At 34.0% G+C, this 17,014-nt stretch overlaps 2 protein-coding genes across 2 annotated transcripts in view; one reads left to right on the top strand and one right to left on the bottom strand.

Annotated features, from left to right (window-relative positions):
- Positions 1–2,535: 2,535 nt before the first annotated feature.
- On the bottom strand, positions 2,536–3,207 carry LOC135212839 (uncharacterized). Its single transcript, XM_064246607.1, has one exon. It carries the CDS (start codon positions 3,205–3,207, stop codon positions 2,536–2,538), a length of 672 nt encoding a protein of 223 aa, XP_064102677.1.
- A 5,125-nt stretch (positions 3,208–8,332) lies between these two features.
- LOC135212840 (dynein axonemal heavy chain 5-like) overlaps positions 8,333–17,014 on the top strand; it is a 47,385-nt gene continuing 38,703 nt past the window's right edge. The window contains 5 exon segments of the mRNA XM_064246608.1: positions 8,333–8,342; positions 9,058–9,174; positions 10,973–11,121; positions 13,954–14,184; positions 15,218–15,415. Of these exon segments, the coding sequence (XP_064102678.1) occupies positions 8,333–8,342; positions 9,058–9,174; positions 10,973–11,121; positions 13,954–14,184; positions 15,218–15,415 (705 nt within the window).

Consider the following 17,014-nt stretch of genomic DNA (forward strand, 5'->3'; position numbering starts at 1 on the left):
ATATAGAATTTTTATTGTGCATCTTGATACGTCAATTAGTTCAGGTGGAATACCGTTATATCATTGCCTGCTCCATCCATTCAGGGATCGCTTGTTGATGACGAAGACTTGATAAGCGTCCTTCAGGACACCAAAGGCTACTGCCCAGGACGTCAGCACCCAAACTCAAAATCGCATCCGAAACGGAAAAAAAGATCAATGAGGCTCGAGAGGAATATCGCCCTGTGGCCACTCGTGGATCGATCCTGTATTTCCTCATCACACCGAGATGTCAGTAGTGAACTGCATGTACCAGACTTCATTGCGGCAATTCTTGGTGATGTTTGATATGTCCATGTATAGGTGAGTGTTTTTATTTATAAGTGTATAAAGTGTGTATATGTATGTATATAAATATAATCTTCATGACACGGAGATGAGATATGTCAATATAGTCCACAGGAGAAAAGAAAGAATATAAGATTTTTTTCTTAGTAGCTCGATAATTTCGCCTTCCACTAGGCCCTTTTCACTAGCTTTATTTTAAGCCTGGTAAAAGGCGAAATTATCGAGTACTAAAGTTTTACTCTCTTTTTTCTCCTGTGGACTATATTGACATATATATATCATATATATATATATATATATATATATATATATATAATATATATATATATATATATATAATATATATATATATAAATATATATATAAAGGGTTTTTTTGCCACGAAGGAAAAAATGAAAAAGCGAGATAGCCAAGTACTTTCGGTCCTGTTCGGACCCTTTACTGAGGCAAGCTGATTTTACAGAGAACAACATAGTCAAAAGAAGGCTTTATATACAAACTGACACTACAAGATAAGCAATAAGGCGATTTTCACTCTACAGAAAATCTGGTTCGATATTCTCTCTCCCTCTTTCTTTTGCTCGATATATATATATTTATATTTTCTTTCGTCTTTTCATTAATGATAATTTTTTTTGCGAAAATTTGTGTAAAAATTCATGATATTAAATTGTATATGCTCCCGTGTTTTTTCAAATGTACTGTTTTCTGGAAGAATCACTTGTTTACTGCGTGTATCCTTCAAGGTGTGGCTACCCTCAGGCGGCTCCTCCTTTCTGTAGAGTGAAAATCTCCCTTATTGCTTATCTTGTAGTGTCAGTTGTATATTAAGCCCTTCTTTTGACTATGTTGTTCTCTGTAAAATCAGTTTGCCTCAATAAAGGGTCCGAACAGGACCGAAGTACTTGACTATCTCGCTTTTTCATTTTTTCCTTCGTGGCAAAAAAAAACTTTATTTATACATAGCATCACGTTTTATATACTTCGTGATCAAGTTATTCATATATATATATATATATATATATATATATATAATATATATATATATATATATATATATATAGATATATATAATATATATATATATATATATATATATATATATATATATATATATATATATAAAGAATAATACTATGCTATGTGGTATTTTACAAGAAAAAACAGCAGCAATATACATAGAAGAGAAAACCTTTTGTTTCAGCGGCAAAATACATTCAACCTTTTCGTAAATAGATTCTTCATTCTTATAGACATATTGATCTTGACTTCAATACAATTGAAGCCAAATGATCAAATAAACCTTTTGCCGTAGAAAATGACACTGACAAATAGTATCTTTCAAACTATGAGCTCTTATTAAATTAACATTAGAAATAAATGTTTTCTTAACTACCATATTCTTTACGCATAGAGTTCCTATAACACTGCCTTAGTATAAAATCTCTTTAGATCTTATAATAGATTATACAGAAATAGATAGCACCTCCATCTACTGATGAAAACTATGAACACTTTATGTCCCATCTTCCTTTATTTAATAAAAAAAAAAAAGCAAAGGAAAGCAAAGTAAATGGTACGTTTCCATTATTCTCTGTAATATGCCAACGAAAACCTTTTTTATCACCTATAAGAGAAACCTTGGCATTACGTGCAACTATTTAAGCTCCCATGCAAGCAGAATTTTGTGCTCATAAGTGATACTCTTCTAACTTTCCAGATCTGACCCCGCAGTAATTCTCCTAAGAACCGCATCTGCAATATAATCCGGTTCCTGACGAGTCAAGTGTGGAAGAATGCTTGTCGAGGTTTCTATGAAAAACACAAATTACTGTTCACTCTGCTTTTGGCGATGAAGATTGATATGCAAAGCGGTGAAATAACTCACGACGAATTCATGAAATTCATTAAGGTAGTTTTTTTAAAATGTTGCTATTTGTTAATGATTGTTCTTCGACTTTGCAGACTGAGGATAATTAGTCTTATAAATACATACATACATACATACATACATACATACATCTTCTTCTTCATTTTCTGCTTTTCCCATCTTTATATGGGGGTCGCTTTCTATTAGTCTTCTACATCTTCTGCGATCATGCACCATTACCTCACTCACGTTCCTCTCCCGCATGTCCCTGCTGTTCACTGTGTCTCTCCATCTTATTTTTGGTCTACTTCTCCTCCTTGTTCCAGGCACTTCCATGTTCATGGTTCTTTTACATACAGAATCCTCCCCTCTCCTCTCATAACAGGCCCAAACCATCTCAATCGTCTCTGTTGCAGTTTTGATAATTCTGTAACTTTCACCGTCCCTCTTATGAAGTCATTCCTTATCCTGTCTCTTCTGGCCACTCTGCACATCCAACGTAACATTCTCAAGTCTGCCACTTCCATCCATCTCTCTTGTGCATTCTTTATGGCCCATGTTTCATAACTATACATCAACTCAGGTCTGACAATGCTCTTGTACATTTTTCCCTTCAGCTTTACATTTAATCTTTTGTCACATAGCACACCTGGTGTTTTCCTCAAATTGCACCAAGCTGATTGTATTCTGTGGTTCACTTCCTCCTCCATCCCTCCACAATCAGTGACGCATAAACCAAGGTGGATGTAGCTCTTTTTACGTCTACCTCCTCTAAAGTTTATGCTTCCCCCTAGGTCTCCTCCATTCATCCACATAAATTCCGTTTTTACTCTGCCTATCTTTAGGTTCTCTCCTCCAACACACTTCTCCACAACTCCATTTCCTGTCTGCTTTTTCCTTATTGGTGTTACTAACACTACGTTATCTGCAAAGAGTACACTCCAAGTCACCTGATCTTTCACTCCAACCACTATCACATCCATTACCATATCAAAAATATAGAGATTCATGGCAGAACCTTAGTGGAGTCCAACTTTCACCTCAAACTTCTCTGTTCCCACTGGGCTTCTTACCTGTGCTGTTGATTCCCTATACATATGTACAATCTTCACATATTTTTCTGAGACACCTTTTTCCCTCATGCACCTCCAAACTTCTTTCCTAGGCACTCGGTCATATGCTTTCTCAAGATCTATAAATAAGAGATGTAGTTCCTTTCCTTTTTCTCTATATTTTTCCATGACTTGTCGCAATATGGAGATGGCATCTGTTGTTCCTTTTCCCGCCATGAACCCAAACAGTTCGTACTTATAGATGTTTCATCCCTTAGCCTTGCCTCTATTATTTTTCATATTTTTTCAAGGTTTTAGCCATCAGTTGTATGCCCCGATAGTTGACACAATCTTAGATATCCCCTTTATCTTTGTAAATGGGGACTAGCAGTCTGTTTCTCCAGGCGTCTGGTATCTTCTCCTACTGGTAGATTTTATTGAAAGAGTTCCACAAGATGTTAATTCCTTCCTCCTAAGTACCTGCATACCTCGACTGGTATTCCATCTGGTCCTGCTTCTTACCCTTTTCATTTTACGTAGTGCCACCTCACTTCTCTCTGACTAATCCTGGGAACTTCTCTTTCATTTGCTATTCCCTCCTTACTGAGTATTCCTGGGGTTTTCTTCACTTAGAGATTTTCAAAATACTCTACTTTTAATTTCCCCTTCTTTTGTTAGATTCTTACCATTTCTTCTTTAATTTGCTTAATGTGTGTGAGGTCTTTTGTTGCTTGTCTCTAGCTTTGGTTATCCTGTGGATGTTTCTTTAGCCCTCCTGTGTGTCGACATTCTTATACAGATCACTGAAGGCAGCAGCCTTTGCTCTGGCAACTTGTTGTTTTGCAACTATATTTGCTTCTTTAGATGTTTGCTTGTTTTCTTCTGTTCTGTGTTTATCATAGTTCTTTTGGGATTATTTCTTTTTCTTGACCTTGTCTTGTGTGTCTTCATTCCACAACCAGTTTTCTTTATCCTTTGGTGGACCTTTGCCTGATGTTTTGCCTAACACTTCCTCCCTATGTCTTAGGATCACTTTGCTGCTAAACTCCTACCAATCATTTAAATCATCTTCCAACTTCATTTCTCTCAGAACATTCTCCTTAAACCTAGATCTCAACTCCACATTTTCTGCCTTTTATAGCTCCCACCATTTAGGTATTAGGGTTACTTTTCCTTTCCTTTCCCTTTGCCCCATATGTCACTTTACAATCCTTAACTTCCTTAAGGAGTCATCCCCTACAAAGCAGAAAATCAATTGACTCTCCTTCCACCACTTCTAGATGTTGCACAAACTTTCTTCAGGAAGAATGCAATAATCAGTGCCATATCAAATGCCACTGCAAAGTCTATAATGCTTTCACCTTCTTCGTTCCTCTCCCCCATTCTTAGCCACCCATGGATTCTTGGAATCACTCTTCTGTCTGTATCTGTATGTCCACTTAAATCTCTACCTAATACAACTCTCTCTTCTTCTTAGATTGATGTCATTACTTCATCCAACTCCTGCCAAAACATTGACTTCTCTTCATCATCACATCCCAGTTGTCGGGCATTAGCACTTATCACATTTAGGACTTCTTCTGATAACATTAACTTAATGTTCATTATCCGACTACTACTTTTTTCAACTTCTACCACTGTTTCCTTCAGTACATTGCTTACAATGATGCCTACTTCAATCCCACCACTTCTACCATTCTCGTCATGCCCCACTGTACATGCGCTTACATCCTCCTCCTTTTCCTTTGGCCTTATTCCCTTTCCACCTTGTTTCTTGCACACACAAGATATCAACTCTCCTCAAATTCATCATCTCCGCCACCTCTCTACTCTTTCCTGTCATTACTACCCACATTTAGTGTCCAAATTTTAATCATATAGACTTGCTTCTTTAACTGCACCCGTCCACACTGCTGTACCCTTGCCTGTTTATCAGAGGGTTCAGGGGGAGGCCCTGCGCGTCGCTTAATCGCGCCACGCCCTGATATTTTCTCTGAATCTGGGTTAGATTACCATAGTTCGACATTGGGTTTTTACAGTCAGATGCCCTCCTTCACTAACCCTCTCTATTGACACGGGCTGGGACTGCCACCAGTGCAAGCAGCTGGCTTGCCCCATCCCCAGTGGACTAGATTACTTACATACATACACACACACAAATATATATATATTATATGTATGTATATATATGCCTGCGTGTGTGTAAAGAGAGGGCTGGAAAAAAAGCATTCCTTCATTTTATTTTTTTGGTAAGGGAAAATGTAAATAAATGCTGAATTATTAATTTCTATACCAAAGACCAGGGAAAATATGCGGACCTAAGTCAGTGGAGTCACAGTTGTTGTGGTTTTATTAATGCTTTCAGTGCTATTGTTTATTCTGAGATTTTACGATATTACTGAAAGGCGCACATACAAACACAAATCAACACAAGATCCTTTTCTAACATATGTTCTTACCTGAGTATTGCAGGATGCTTGTGCCTTTCCCCCTCTGACAGAACGAGCTTTCCTTCAGAGAGTTTCTGCTCCAAAAAGTAACCTTGGTTAGACCTCCATTTTACAGACCACTTAAGGTTCCTTACACCATCTTTTGTAAATGGCATTTGTTTTTCTTTTCTTTTCCAAGGGGTTTTTCTACGCACGAGGTAGTTTACAGCTTGAGATTCTTTCATTTTTGTTTGGATTATTTCTAAGTCGTTTCCTTTCAATTAGTATCTTGAATTGACATAATTCTTCCTTCCTTTTTATCAGGGTTCAAAAAGATGGATTTTTTATGAGATTTTTTTTCTTCGTCATAATCAGTAGATAAGCTTTTATTTAATGCTCAGGCGTTAAGTTTTAACTTTGAAGTTTTTAGGTTAGGTGTCTTCAACAAAACTATTGACAAGTTTTGTCTCACATAGACAAACAGATAAATAAATATGTGTGTACTGTAAGTTATATATATGAAGACTCATATAACAACTTTATTTTAAACCAGGGAGGAGCTTCGTTAGACCTGAAGACAGTAATACCAAAACCTTTCCGATGGATTTTGGATATCACGTGGCTGAATCTCGTAGAACTCGGTAAACTGCAACAATTTAATAACATCTTAGATCAAATTTCGAACACGAAAAGGAATGGAAGACCTGGTTTGAGAAAAGACAAACCTGAAGAGGTATTTACATAAAAATTCTTCATTTTTTGTGATGACTAGAAAAATTCTCTGTTTATGCCTGGTTTAAAAATTAGAGTGAGATTTGGGGATGTTGTTGTTATTGTTCTTATGCATGTAGAATATTATAAGTGACTTTTTAATCTTAATTATACACTGCTTTACACACACACACACACACACACATGCACTCTAACACACATACACACACACACATACACACATTCACACACATTACACACACACACTCACACACACATTGCTAGCGAAGAGACTGACCACCAAAAATGGCTTTGGAATAAGTAAGCTTATTACATATTCATAAAAAGTACATCTAACATACTCTCCTTTTTGGAAACAATGAAAAAAATTTGGCAAAATGGACATTTTCAACCAATATTAAACATGAATATATAGAAAATATATATAAGGAAATTAATTAGTACTAAGTCTGTGAATTTATCTTTAGGTCTTTCTTGAATAATTTACTAACATAGTGGTCCAAATAATACACGCCAGGGCTAAGGTTGAAATTACAGCTGGAAGTCAGCTGTATAATTGCCGATTATCAAAGATTTTGTGAGGAGAAATCTTCCGATCTGGCAATCACTGAACTGTCAGTCCAAACTGTTTCTGTGACAGTTTTCCCTTAAATGAATGACTATTGCATTGGATGTTTGCCAAGTTTTGACTTGATACTTATTCTAACTTCTAAATCTTTACTAGATTGACTTATATAGAAAAAGAGCAGTCCAAGCATGTAATTTTATATATGTTGTTGCAGTCCTTATAGCTATTTTCTATTAACATTAATTTTAGTGTGTTATTATTGAAAAACCCAAGGTTCACATTAAAAGATATTTACTATGATTTTATGGTTTCAAAACCACTAAAATAAGACCAGCAAAAGAATTTTCTTAGCGGTTTCTTTCTCCATATTACTTTAGCTATAAAACTTTGGTGGGTTTTATTATAGCAAATATCTAGTAGCTATATGTGAAGGGTAACATAAATCTGTTCCCATTTTTTCGTTATTTTATTCGATTTCTCAATCCAAATAGTGCTTACTGACAATGTGCAATTCTCGTAAAAACATAAGAAAATTGTCTTCTCCTAATTCTAAATTATATTTAATGGATAGTACCTACTATGAGATTCAGGGCCTCTGTGACACGGTTTTTTCGCAATAACTTTTTATCTATGCATTTCATAAATATAACGCTTATTCAGAATACATTATATCTGCACATAATTTTGACTGTATTCTGCATTACGTAGGTTGAATAAATTTTGGTACTTACAATTTAAAAGTGACTCTTTTTTGAAGACGGGCCACTTACTCAGAGAAAAGGTTTTCGTTACGCACTCATTACGTAACTTATGACAGCATTTCTTCCTCTTTCTCGATGGATGATTGGCTATACGTAACAAAGGCTATACCTCTGGCAACAATGACAAACACATTTAAATACAAGCAAAGCAGCACACCTTTATGAATTCTGAACCTCTCCACTGATAATTGTCATAATGAACAAACCAACAAAATATGTTAATAAATACAAAAACACTTCGATTATTAGTCTAACTCCCAAAATAAGTTTCCTAAGAAATTACAGTCTGCTTTATAGGTCACAATCAGATTGACAAGATGTAGGGAATAGATGGCAATTTTCAAAAACATAGTAGACAAGCTTGTTTTGATAACTGCTATATCCAATGTCATGCCATTTTTATTTATTGGCTATCTACCTATTTGCTGAAAAAAAAATAGCCGGTACTATATTTTGGCTTTAAACCTTCACCAATAATTATCGTCAGAATAACTTCATGAGGCTCCACCCACTTGGGCCTCGTTGTAATTCAGGATAACACTGAAGGCTATCATGGGCATTGTGGAGATTAGAAAATTTAACTTCTGGCTATCATGGGGCATTGTAAGATTAGAAAATTTAACTTCTGGCTATAAAAACTCATTTCTCGAGTAGTTGAAAGAAGTGCTAAATGATCCTCAAGGATCCCAGCAGTTGGCCTAAACGTTTAATTCATGTATATTACTGCTATACTGTTGCGGCACTACTGCTACAGTAGTATTACTACGCTAGCACAGATACCCACCCACATCTAAAGTCTTTGGGTTTCAGAGCCGATGGAACAAGGTGAATGGGTTTCTGTCCAGTGGATGGGCAGCGCAACATTTCGTAAAAAGGTGTTTACTTTACTTACGTAATGAATGTTTTTCAACTCTTGGCTCGTAATCATTGGCCATGGCGTCGGCTAGATAATTTTTACTCTATAAAAATTAAAACTATCGGGTTTAGGTTATTGATAATGCTGACAAAATTTGTGTGGTTGTAAAATATACATATGTCAACTTTCAGCTACATCCGATGTTTTGACAAAGAGCAAAGTCCAAAAAACCGTGTTACAGAGGCCCTGAATCTCATAGTAGGTGTTGTTCTTAAATATGTGGTCAGCTCATTCATTCCAAGACCACTGGTGGTGGTCAGTCTCATCTCCTGTATAATCCTTTAATCGACTCCTTCCTGCTTTTGAAACAGTTTAGTCTTAATCCTTTTGTAAAAAACCTATCAAACGTTTACTTTTTTCTTTGGTAGTCCAATTAAATTCTTTAACTGTGTCGGATTGCAGGTGCATCTGTTCCTTATAATCCCCATCCTCAAGTATATCTGTATATCATCTGTCGATTATATGAGCTCTATTATGCCCTTACTTTTATATTTCCCATTAGTCTGCTGATTAAAGACCGTAAGTCGAAAGGCCTAGCAACCACTCCGCGGTTTCACACTCCCTTCATGGCATTTGCCTATATATATATATATATATATATATATATATATATATATATATATATATATATGTGTGTGTGTGTGTGTGTGTGTGTGTGTGTGTGTGTGTGTGTGTGTGTAAGTATAACTTTGAAATGAATAGATTCTTTGAAAATGTTGGTCTAGCGTCTATAACTGCTAAACTTGTGCTCTAACTCCGTCAATTTTATCTTCAAAGGAGGACTTTCCGTGCGGATATTCGAGTTCCTTGGATATGTTCCGGCAGCTGCTGCTCATTCGATCATGGTGTCCAGACAGAACCATTTCACAGGCTCGGAGATATATCCGAAGTGAGTCATATTATCCTTTTACTTTCTTTTTCGCATTTCTCTTTATGACTTTATTTTCCTATGTCATTATTTAAGTCATTTTAATACCGATGTCTTTCATATGGGAAACTAATCAATAAAATGGTTAGGTATGAGAAAATTGGTATTATGTTTTTTTATGTTTTGGAAATTGGCCAGTAATGTGAGATTGTTACAGAAGTGAAGACTCATAATGATGTGCATACTGATAATCTGATGTAGGAAAAAAAAATTTTTTTTTTTTTTAATTTTTTTTTTTTGCGGCATTATTTCTTTGCTCATTTTGAAGGAAAATTCGGAACCAAAGTATGAAGATCGGCAATCGATTACTGCGCCCATAGCTCCGCAATATCCAACAAAATCCTTGAGAGAGATCTGGGGCGTAGCATAGGATTCGTGTTTGGTAGGAAATCTAAGAATGTAAGACACGAATTTCTTATCACTTCCTGACTGAACTAAGAGAACTCTTGGACCCCGTGCAGGAACATTCACGAAATCTCTAGCATTGTGGACAATGCCCCAATGATTTATTGACTAATACAGACATTTTTACAGCTTCCATCGAACAATAATACAGGGTATTATATAGAATAGTTTGAATGTATAGTAACAATATTAGTCATGAAAGGAATTTGAGGACAAGGCATTACATCAATAACTCCGTAATGAAAGCCTTAAAATGATAAGAAATGTTGACTTTGACGCGCCTCCGACATGTTTTATGTTGTACAAACACTGGAACAACAGCACCTGGGTGATTTCAGTTGAAAGGAATGTGAAAAAAGGAGTTTGTCGTAGAGGTAGGAATTTTCGAATTTTCTCAATTTTATATGAAATTCCTTGCTGCAAAACATCCGATTGATTAATGAGGTTCAATCTGGTTTAGTTTCACATTGTAACGTACTTTTACTTCATGGAATTTTCACAAGTCGATATGATTCAGAATACTCTAGTCGATATGGAGTGCTAATTTCCCTATATTTTCATTTTTGTATATTCTACTCAATATGATTAGTTATTTTAATGAAACTCTCGTTGTGAAATTTGTCTACCTTACATTCTTTGATTTAAAAAGTAAGAATTTAATATTTTACTTGCACATTCTCAAAACAAACAAAAACTAAGGATGAAATGTATGATGGTAATATTTTAGAGAAACGAACATTTAACGATGTCCATCATAATATACCCGTTAATGATGGAAAATTTTACTGTATCGTCCAACCATTAAACAACATTCAGCGATCTGCTATCAGAGATCAGTAACTACAATTATTCTGGCAAAGTACTTAAATACCATTATGTAACTTAACTACTCACGGAAATCTAAAACTCTGGGATAAGAGGCGATGAGAGCGGACGCAAATGTGAAAAGAACTAATTTCTGAGTTGGAAATTTTATCGCCACAGATTCTCTGGGAGAGCAGTTTGCAGATAGCAGCATCTTAGATCTAGAGGCAACTTTGGAAGAATCGGACAGCAGGACTCCGCTGGTGTGCCTCTTGTCCCAGGGGGCAGATCCTACAGCTCAGATTGAAGCATTAGGCAAAATAAAGGAAGTAGGTAAGGAATCTTGGATGAGAAGCTCCTTGTTACAGCACATTGTCCGTAATATTCCCCGAGTTCTGCATTCAGTATACTATCTAAATTACCTGTATGCTTGAGACTACATCGAGAGAGAGAGAGAGAGAGAGAGAGAGAGAGAGAGAGAAATTTATCGTTTGAATGTGGGAGTATCCCTAACTTTTCCTTTTTTTTTTTTTTTTTTTTTTTTTCTTTTAGCTTTGTGATGTTTTGGACATAAAACTATTAACTTTTTGTATATACTGGTATTTATTTCTATCTATGAATAGTAGCAGATATTAGAACATCTCGCATATGGTTCCAAAAGTATAAAAAGGGCAAAATGTAATAACTTGTATAAATAACAAATTCTACTATTAATTCTCCAGAACATTTCCCTCGCTGCCCAGTTGGTTTCAAACGTAGTGGTTCTATTTTCATAAAAAATATAAAATAAAATCGGAAATATAATGTTGTGTAAACGCTGAAACCTTCACGGTCAAATATTTGGAACTAGAATGTCCTCGTTCATAACATAAAAAGTTAGGTACAAATGATGTTTGAAAAAAGGAGTGAATTTACGCTGAAGAAGTGTCTGTATCTGTCTTTGATATAAAAAAAAAATATATCAAAATATCGTCCTTAAAGCAATGGAAATTATATAGTTATAAGAAAAGAACTAACCAGTGATTTTGTATAATGACTGGTCTCACTGTCGTTACAAAAGTAAAAATTTACATCTCTTCTTTTACAAATAGTCTCTCAGCGGCGGCTTAAAAAAAATTCGTCGGTTCATGGGCGCGAACCACGCAACCAAGAAATCAGGACGTATAGTGAAGCACTTTAAACCACAACCTTCCGTGGTTCGCGCCCATGAACTGACGTATTTCTAATTAACTGAAAAATTCACCTTCGGTTAACATATATGAAAATATATTAATACCGAGGTAGAGCAAATTAGATACTAAAGAATATTTTTAGCTTAATGCATATATATGAATCATGGTGATGTGATAAGACTCATATAATATATATATATATATATATATATATATATATATATCTATATATATGTATATATATATATATATATATATATATATATATATATATATATATATATATATATATATATAAATCTTATGTATGCGCAGAGGAACAACGTACTGAGAATATCGTTAAATCTACTGTATAACGTAAGTGAAACAAGGACTTGGAACGAGTAATTTCGCAGTTTATTCTACATTTTCAGGTTCACTCTGAATATAATTGATGTTGACAGACATTTGTATACAAAAACAGTTTCTTAAGCTGGACGGCATATTCTTTAAGCACAAGAGAAAACGGTGGAAGCTGAATTAAAGGGAACTTAACTCTGCAAATAATAATCTTCACATTTGAATATGTACTTTACATGTAGAGGAGGTAAAATTATTTACTTCTTGAGAATTGATCAAATCAAGAAAATTAAAGAACAGAATATAACACGACTAAAGTAACTATTAACTAGCACTTTGTTATAGCATAAAATTCAAAGTTCATTATTCATAAAATATAATGTCACACTAGAAATGACTGTCAAATATGAACAGCAATCACCAAAATGATTATACTAACCCTTAGACTACAGAGTTTAGAACACTTTATTATATCATGCATAATTCTATCATTCTATCATGCATAATACTGATAGTGATAACGAGCAATATGAAAATGTGTAACCCGTTAAAAAAAAAAACAGAAAAAAAGAGAGCAAAAGTTTCCAGACATGTAAGTAACAAATCCAGCCTTCAAATCATGTTGGAAGCGACAGTGGCTGGGAAAGCTGTGCCAGTTCCTAACGTATGCAATTTAGATGTTTCATGTTTAAAACTTCATTATTTCGCCATGGAGAAACCAAGACCCATATTGATAATGTAAAAAGTAGTGCAAATTTAGCTAAGCCTCAGCCCTGTATTTGTGAGACCAAAAACAGCACCAAAAATGGGAATTCCATTGAAGCTTCATTACGAAAATGATTTTCTGATTAACAGGGAAAAACATTTATCATCAATGCTCAGATCCTGAAAATCATCTATTTAACCTTTTTTCAAGTTTTATCTGAAAACAAACAAGGAAAACCATATGTTTATATTTAAAAGAATAAATATCCATAAGAAGGTGTTGTCTTCATGTCACGTATGGTCCAAACTCAAAGGATAGTAAGTAAACCATAGGAAAATAATACCACAATTGAATAGAATGAGTTGTTCCTCAAGAGAAGTGATGAACTGGGAAAGGGTTCGACCTGTCTTAATGTTGATTTTTAACATACTTTTATAAAGTAACAGTAACAGTTGATACTAAATAAGCCTGATACTTTTACAGAATTAAATGTCAAATATTTTCATATATCGCTTATCTTGCAATGCCTACCAAATCAAATACTACTGAATGGTACTATTTCCCCGTGATTTTCATCGAAAGCCCTCCATCTTTCAAGAGAAAAACGACGTGAAATATTAATAAGAATGAAATATTTATAGTAAAAATTTTGGCTGAACTTGAAACTATTGTTTCCATCACCAAGATAGTCATCCCAAGATTTCATTGCATAATTTTTGCATTCTTTTGTACTCATTTATAAAATCTTTCATACCATCAAGCAAAATTTCTTTTCTTTCTTAATTTACTACGTCAGTCATTTTCACATTTTTTTTCTTTCCTTATTATATGTGTTTATCTTGACAATGCTGACATCTAGCGTTTTGCTCGTATGTAGTTTCTCAAACCGCAAAATCTCCTTATATGTTCTTCCTTTCTCCATCGTGCCTCTTTTCTCCTTTTAGACATTGAAGACACTTCCATGGGTCAAGGCAAGCCATCCCACGCCAGACGACCTTCTCTCGGAGTCGATGGTAGTTGGAACCGGTGGTTGTTTGCTCCAGAATTGTCATTTGAGTCTGGAGTTCTGTCAGGAGGTGCTCGACTCCGTCACCGATTACAGTCACATTCATAAAGGATTCAGACTTTGGCTCACTACAGAAGTTCATCCAGAGTTTCCAATTGGCCTCTTGCAGGTTATTATTAGTAATAGTAATAGTGCTACACTGCAAACCTGAAGTACATTTAAAGAACATTTGCTTTATCGTTCGAAGCAGTTAACAATGTTGATAAGGAATATTTGTAAATAGAAATAATAAGACTTTCTGTGATCAGTTACCTCAAAATTTGGCCATATTTATTTCATTATACTGTCATCGAACAGAACCTTAACGATGTAATAAGGGAACGATTATTATTTGTTTTATTCTACAGGCTTCTGTTAAATTCACCAACGAACCCCGCAAGGAATCAGAGCAAGTCTCAAGAGAACTTATGCTGAACTATCCCAGGTAATTTGATACGACACATTTCTACTTACAGATTTCCACATATATAGTCATTCTGATTAAATCAAACTATCGAGCGACGACTTCAGAAAAGAGCAAGAAATGAAGACAGTAACTAAATTATAGCCTATTAGATAAGTTTGGGACTGGGCTCTCTGTTTACAGCTGACTGGAGAGAGAGAGAGAGAGAGAGAGAGAGAGAGAGAGAGAGAGAGAGAGAGAGAGAGCTTGCCTTTTCAAGAATTACACAATTCAAATTCAAATTCAAAAATTTTATTGATAATTTACATCAAAAGGGAGTATGGTGTTCCTATATCTTCCCTTTCCCAATAACACAGTTATTCTATTTTAAAATACAATATGGTTTCCATTACATTTTTTAATAAAATCAGTTATTTTATTATTATTAATTATAAAACATATTTGTTCATACAGATCTGGCAATGGATCATTTCTGATACCATCAATTCTTTGCATTCCATAATATAATGATACAACTTATGACTTTTGTCTTGTTTACAAAATTTACAAGGTACATTTTGTCTTTATTAAATTCCCAATAATACTTATATCCCAATCTAAGTCTCATAACCCAACTTTCAAACAAAGTAGATCGTTTTCCATAAGTTACATTTGTTCCTTCAGAAATTTTCAAATAATGATATAAACAACTATTTCCAGGATTACAAAAGTAATAAGGCATTGTCATTATTTTCCCCAGGACCTCCTAGACTACTCAAACGTGCACCAGTGGCCAAGACTTCTTTATGCCACAGCCTTTCTGCACACCGTGGTCCTTGAACGAAGAAAGTTCGGGTCGCTTGGCTGGAACGTTCCGTACGAATTTAATCAGGCGGATTTTCATGCATCGGTCCAGTTCATACAAAACCACTTGGATGACATGGACCACCCAAAGAAGGTAGGGTAAGAGGTGGCTGATGACAGACCTTACAACGACTTTTTATAAACATATTTATGATAATGTCGATAACTTGTCTATCGATCCGATTATGTTTTTTTTTTCTTATTCACAATACACAGGATTTCGGATTATGCGTGGTTGGTTACTGTAATTGTAATGAATACTCCATGTATATGAGAGGTATATTTTTAAAAAGATACAGTATTAACAGTCAACTTTTTTTCATATAGATTTATCTATATATATTTGTGTAGTCTCTACACAAATACATGGCGACAATTTTTTTATGAGTAAAATGAACACTCACTCAAAATACATGTATTATACTTTATGTAAAATGTTAGGTACAAAGGTTTATATATATAGTGTGTATATATAATATATATATATATATATATATATATATATATATATATATATATATAGATAGATAGATAGATAGATAGATAGATAGATAGATAGATAGATAGTATGTATGTATGTGCGTGTCCTTTTCTTTGAATATCTTAATATTTTCCTTCATAAATAAATTTATTTGTTTTTATTATTGATTTTATATATATATAGATATATATATATACATAGATATATATATATATATATATATATATATATATAGATATATATATATATATGTATATATAATATATATATATATATATATATAATATATATATATGATATATATATATATATATTCCTATATATATAGAGTATATATATATAGATATATATATATATATATATATATATATATATATATATATATATATATATATATATATACGCAATGGCTCTACTATACAGTCATATAACTATCCCATATAGTCATATATTTATAAGATTAAACCAAGCAACGTGTACTTAAAGCATCCTTTTTAGTTAGGACTACTGGTTCCGGAGAAACTGTCTCCATCATCTGGTCAAACAACAAAAAACACAAGGAAAAAATAGAAAATTTTTCTAAATCATAGTAAACGGTTATTGGAATACAGTAATGTTACACTAAATTTTATATAAAGACTGGTAATGCACAAGCATTAAAAATCGAAACAAGGCAATACTAAACGAATGAATAGCTCCAACATGAAGGCATACACATACATACACTCAAAATTGAGAACACAGCATCTACTTGGACTTCTCATTGTTATTGATTATATGGAAGCATAATATGCAAATCCCCCTTCTGTGGCATTATTATTGATGAAATATTGGGGATAATTTTAATCGGTTTTAAACTCCTTGTTGATGAATAAAATTGATGGTGAGACTTCTGAATCTCTTGCATATAATTTTTATGACGTCATCAAGATGGCCGCCGCCTGTAATTATTACAGGTATACGGTATTCCTTATTTTTTGTCCAATTTTTAATTTTCTATGAAAAGGGAAAGCCTTTCATATTAATTTTTCTTTATTTTTTCAATATTATTTCTATAATTTAGCCAAATTTTGAATGAAGAATAGAAAAATGTACAAATCAATAGTTCATGATGATATTGAAAGGAAAGAATGAGAATAGAAGTAATCTTCTAATATCAATATTGACATGATATAGAAGTGATAAATGTTGAACATAAAAAGAAAAACACTT

The sequence above is a fragment of the Macrobrachium nipponense genome, chromosome 41 (genome assembly GCF_015104395.2).
Source record: "Macrobrachium nipponense isolate FS-2020 chromosome 41, ASM1510439v2, whole genome shotgun sequence".
In the NCBI taxonomy this organism is placed as follows: domain Eukaryota; kingdom Metazoa; phylum Arthropoda; class Malacostraca; order Decapoda; family Palaemonidae; genus Macrobrachium; species Macrobrachium nipponense.

Excerpts from the sequence above, each read along its gene's own strand:
- LOC135212839 (XM_064246607.1), bottom strand. The coding sequence starts at position 3,207 with ATGAATCTCTATATTTTTGATATGGTAATGGATGTGATAGTGGTTGGA.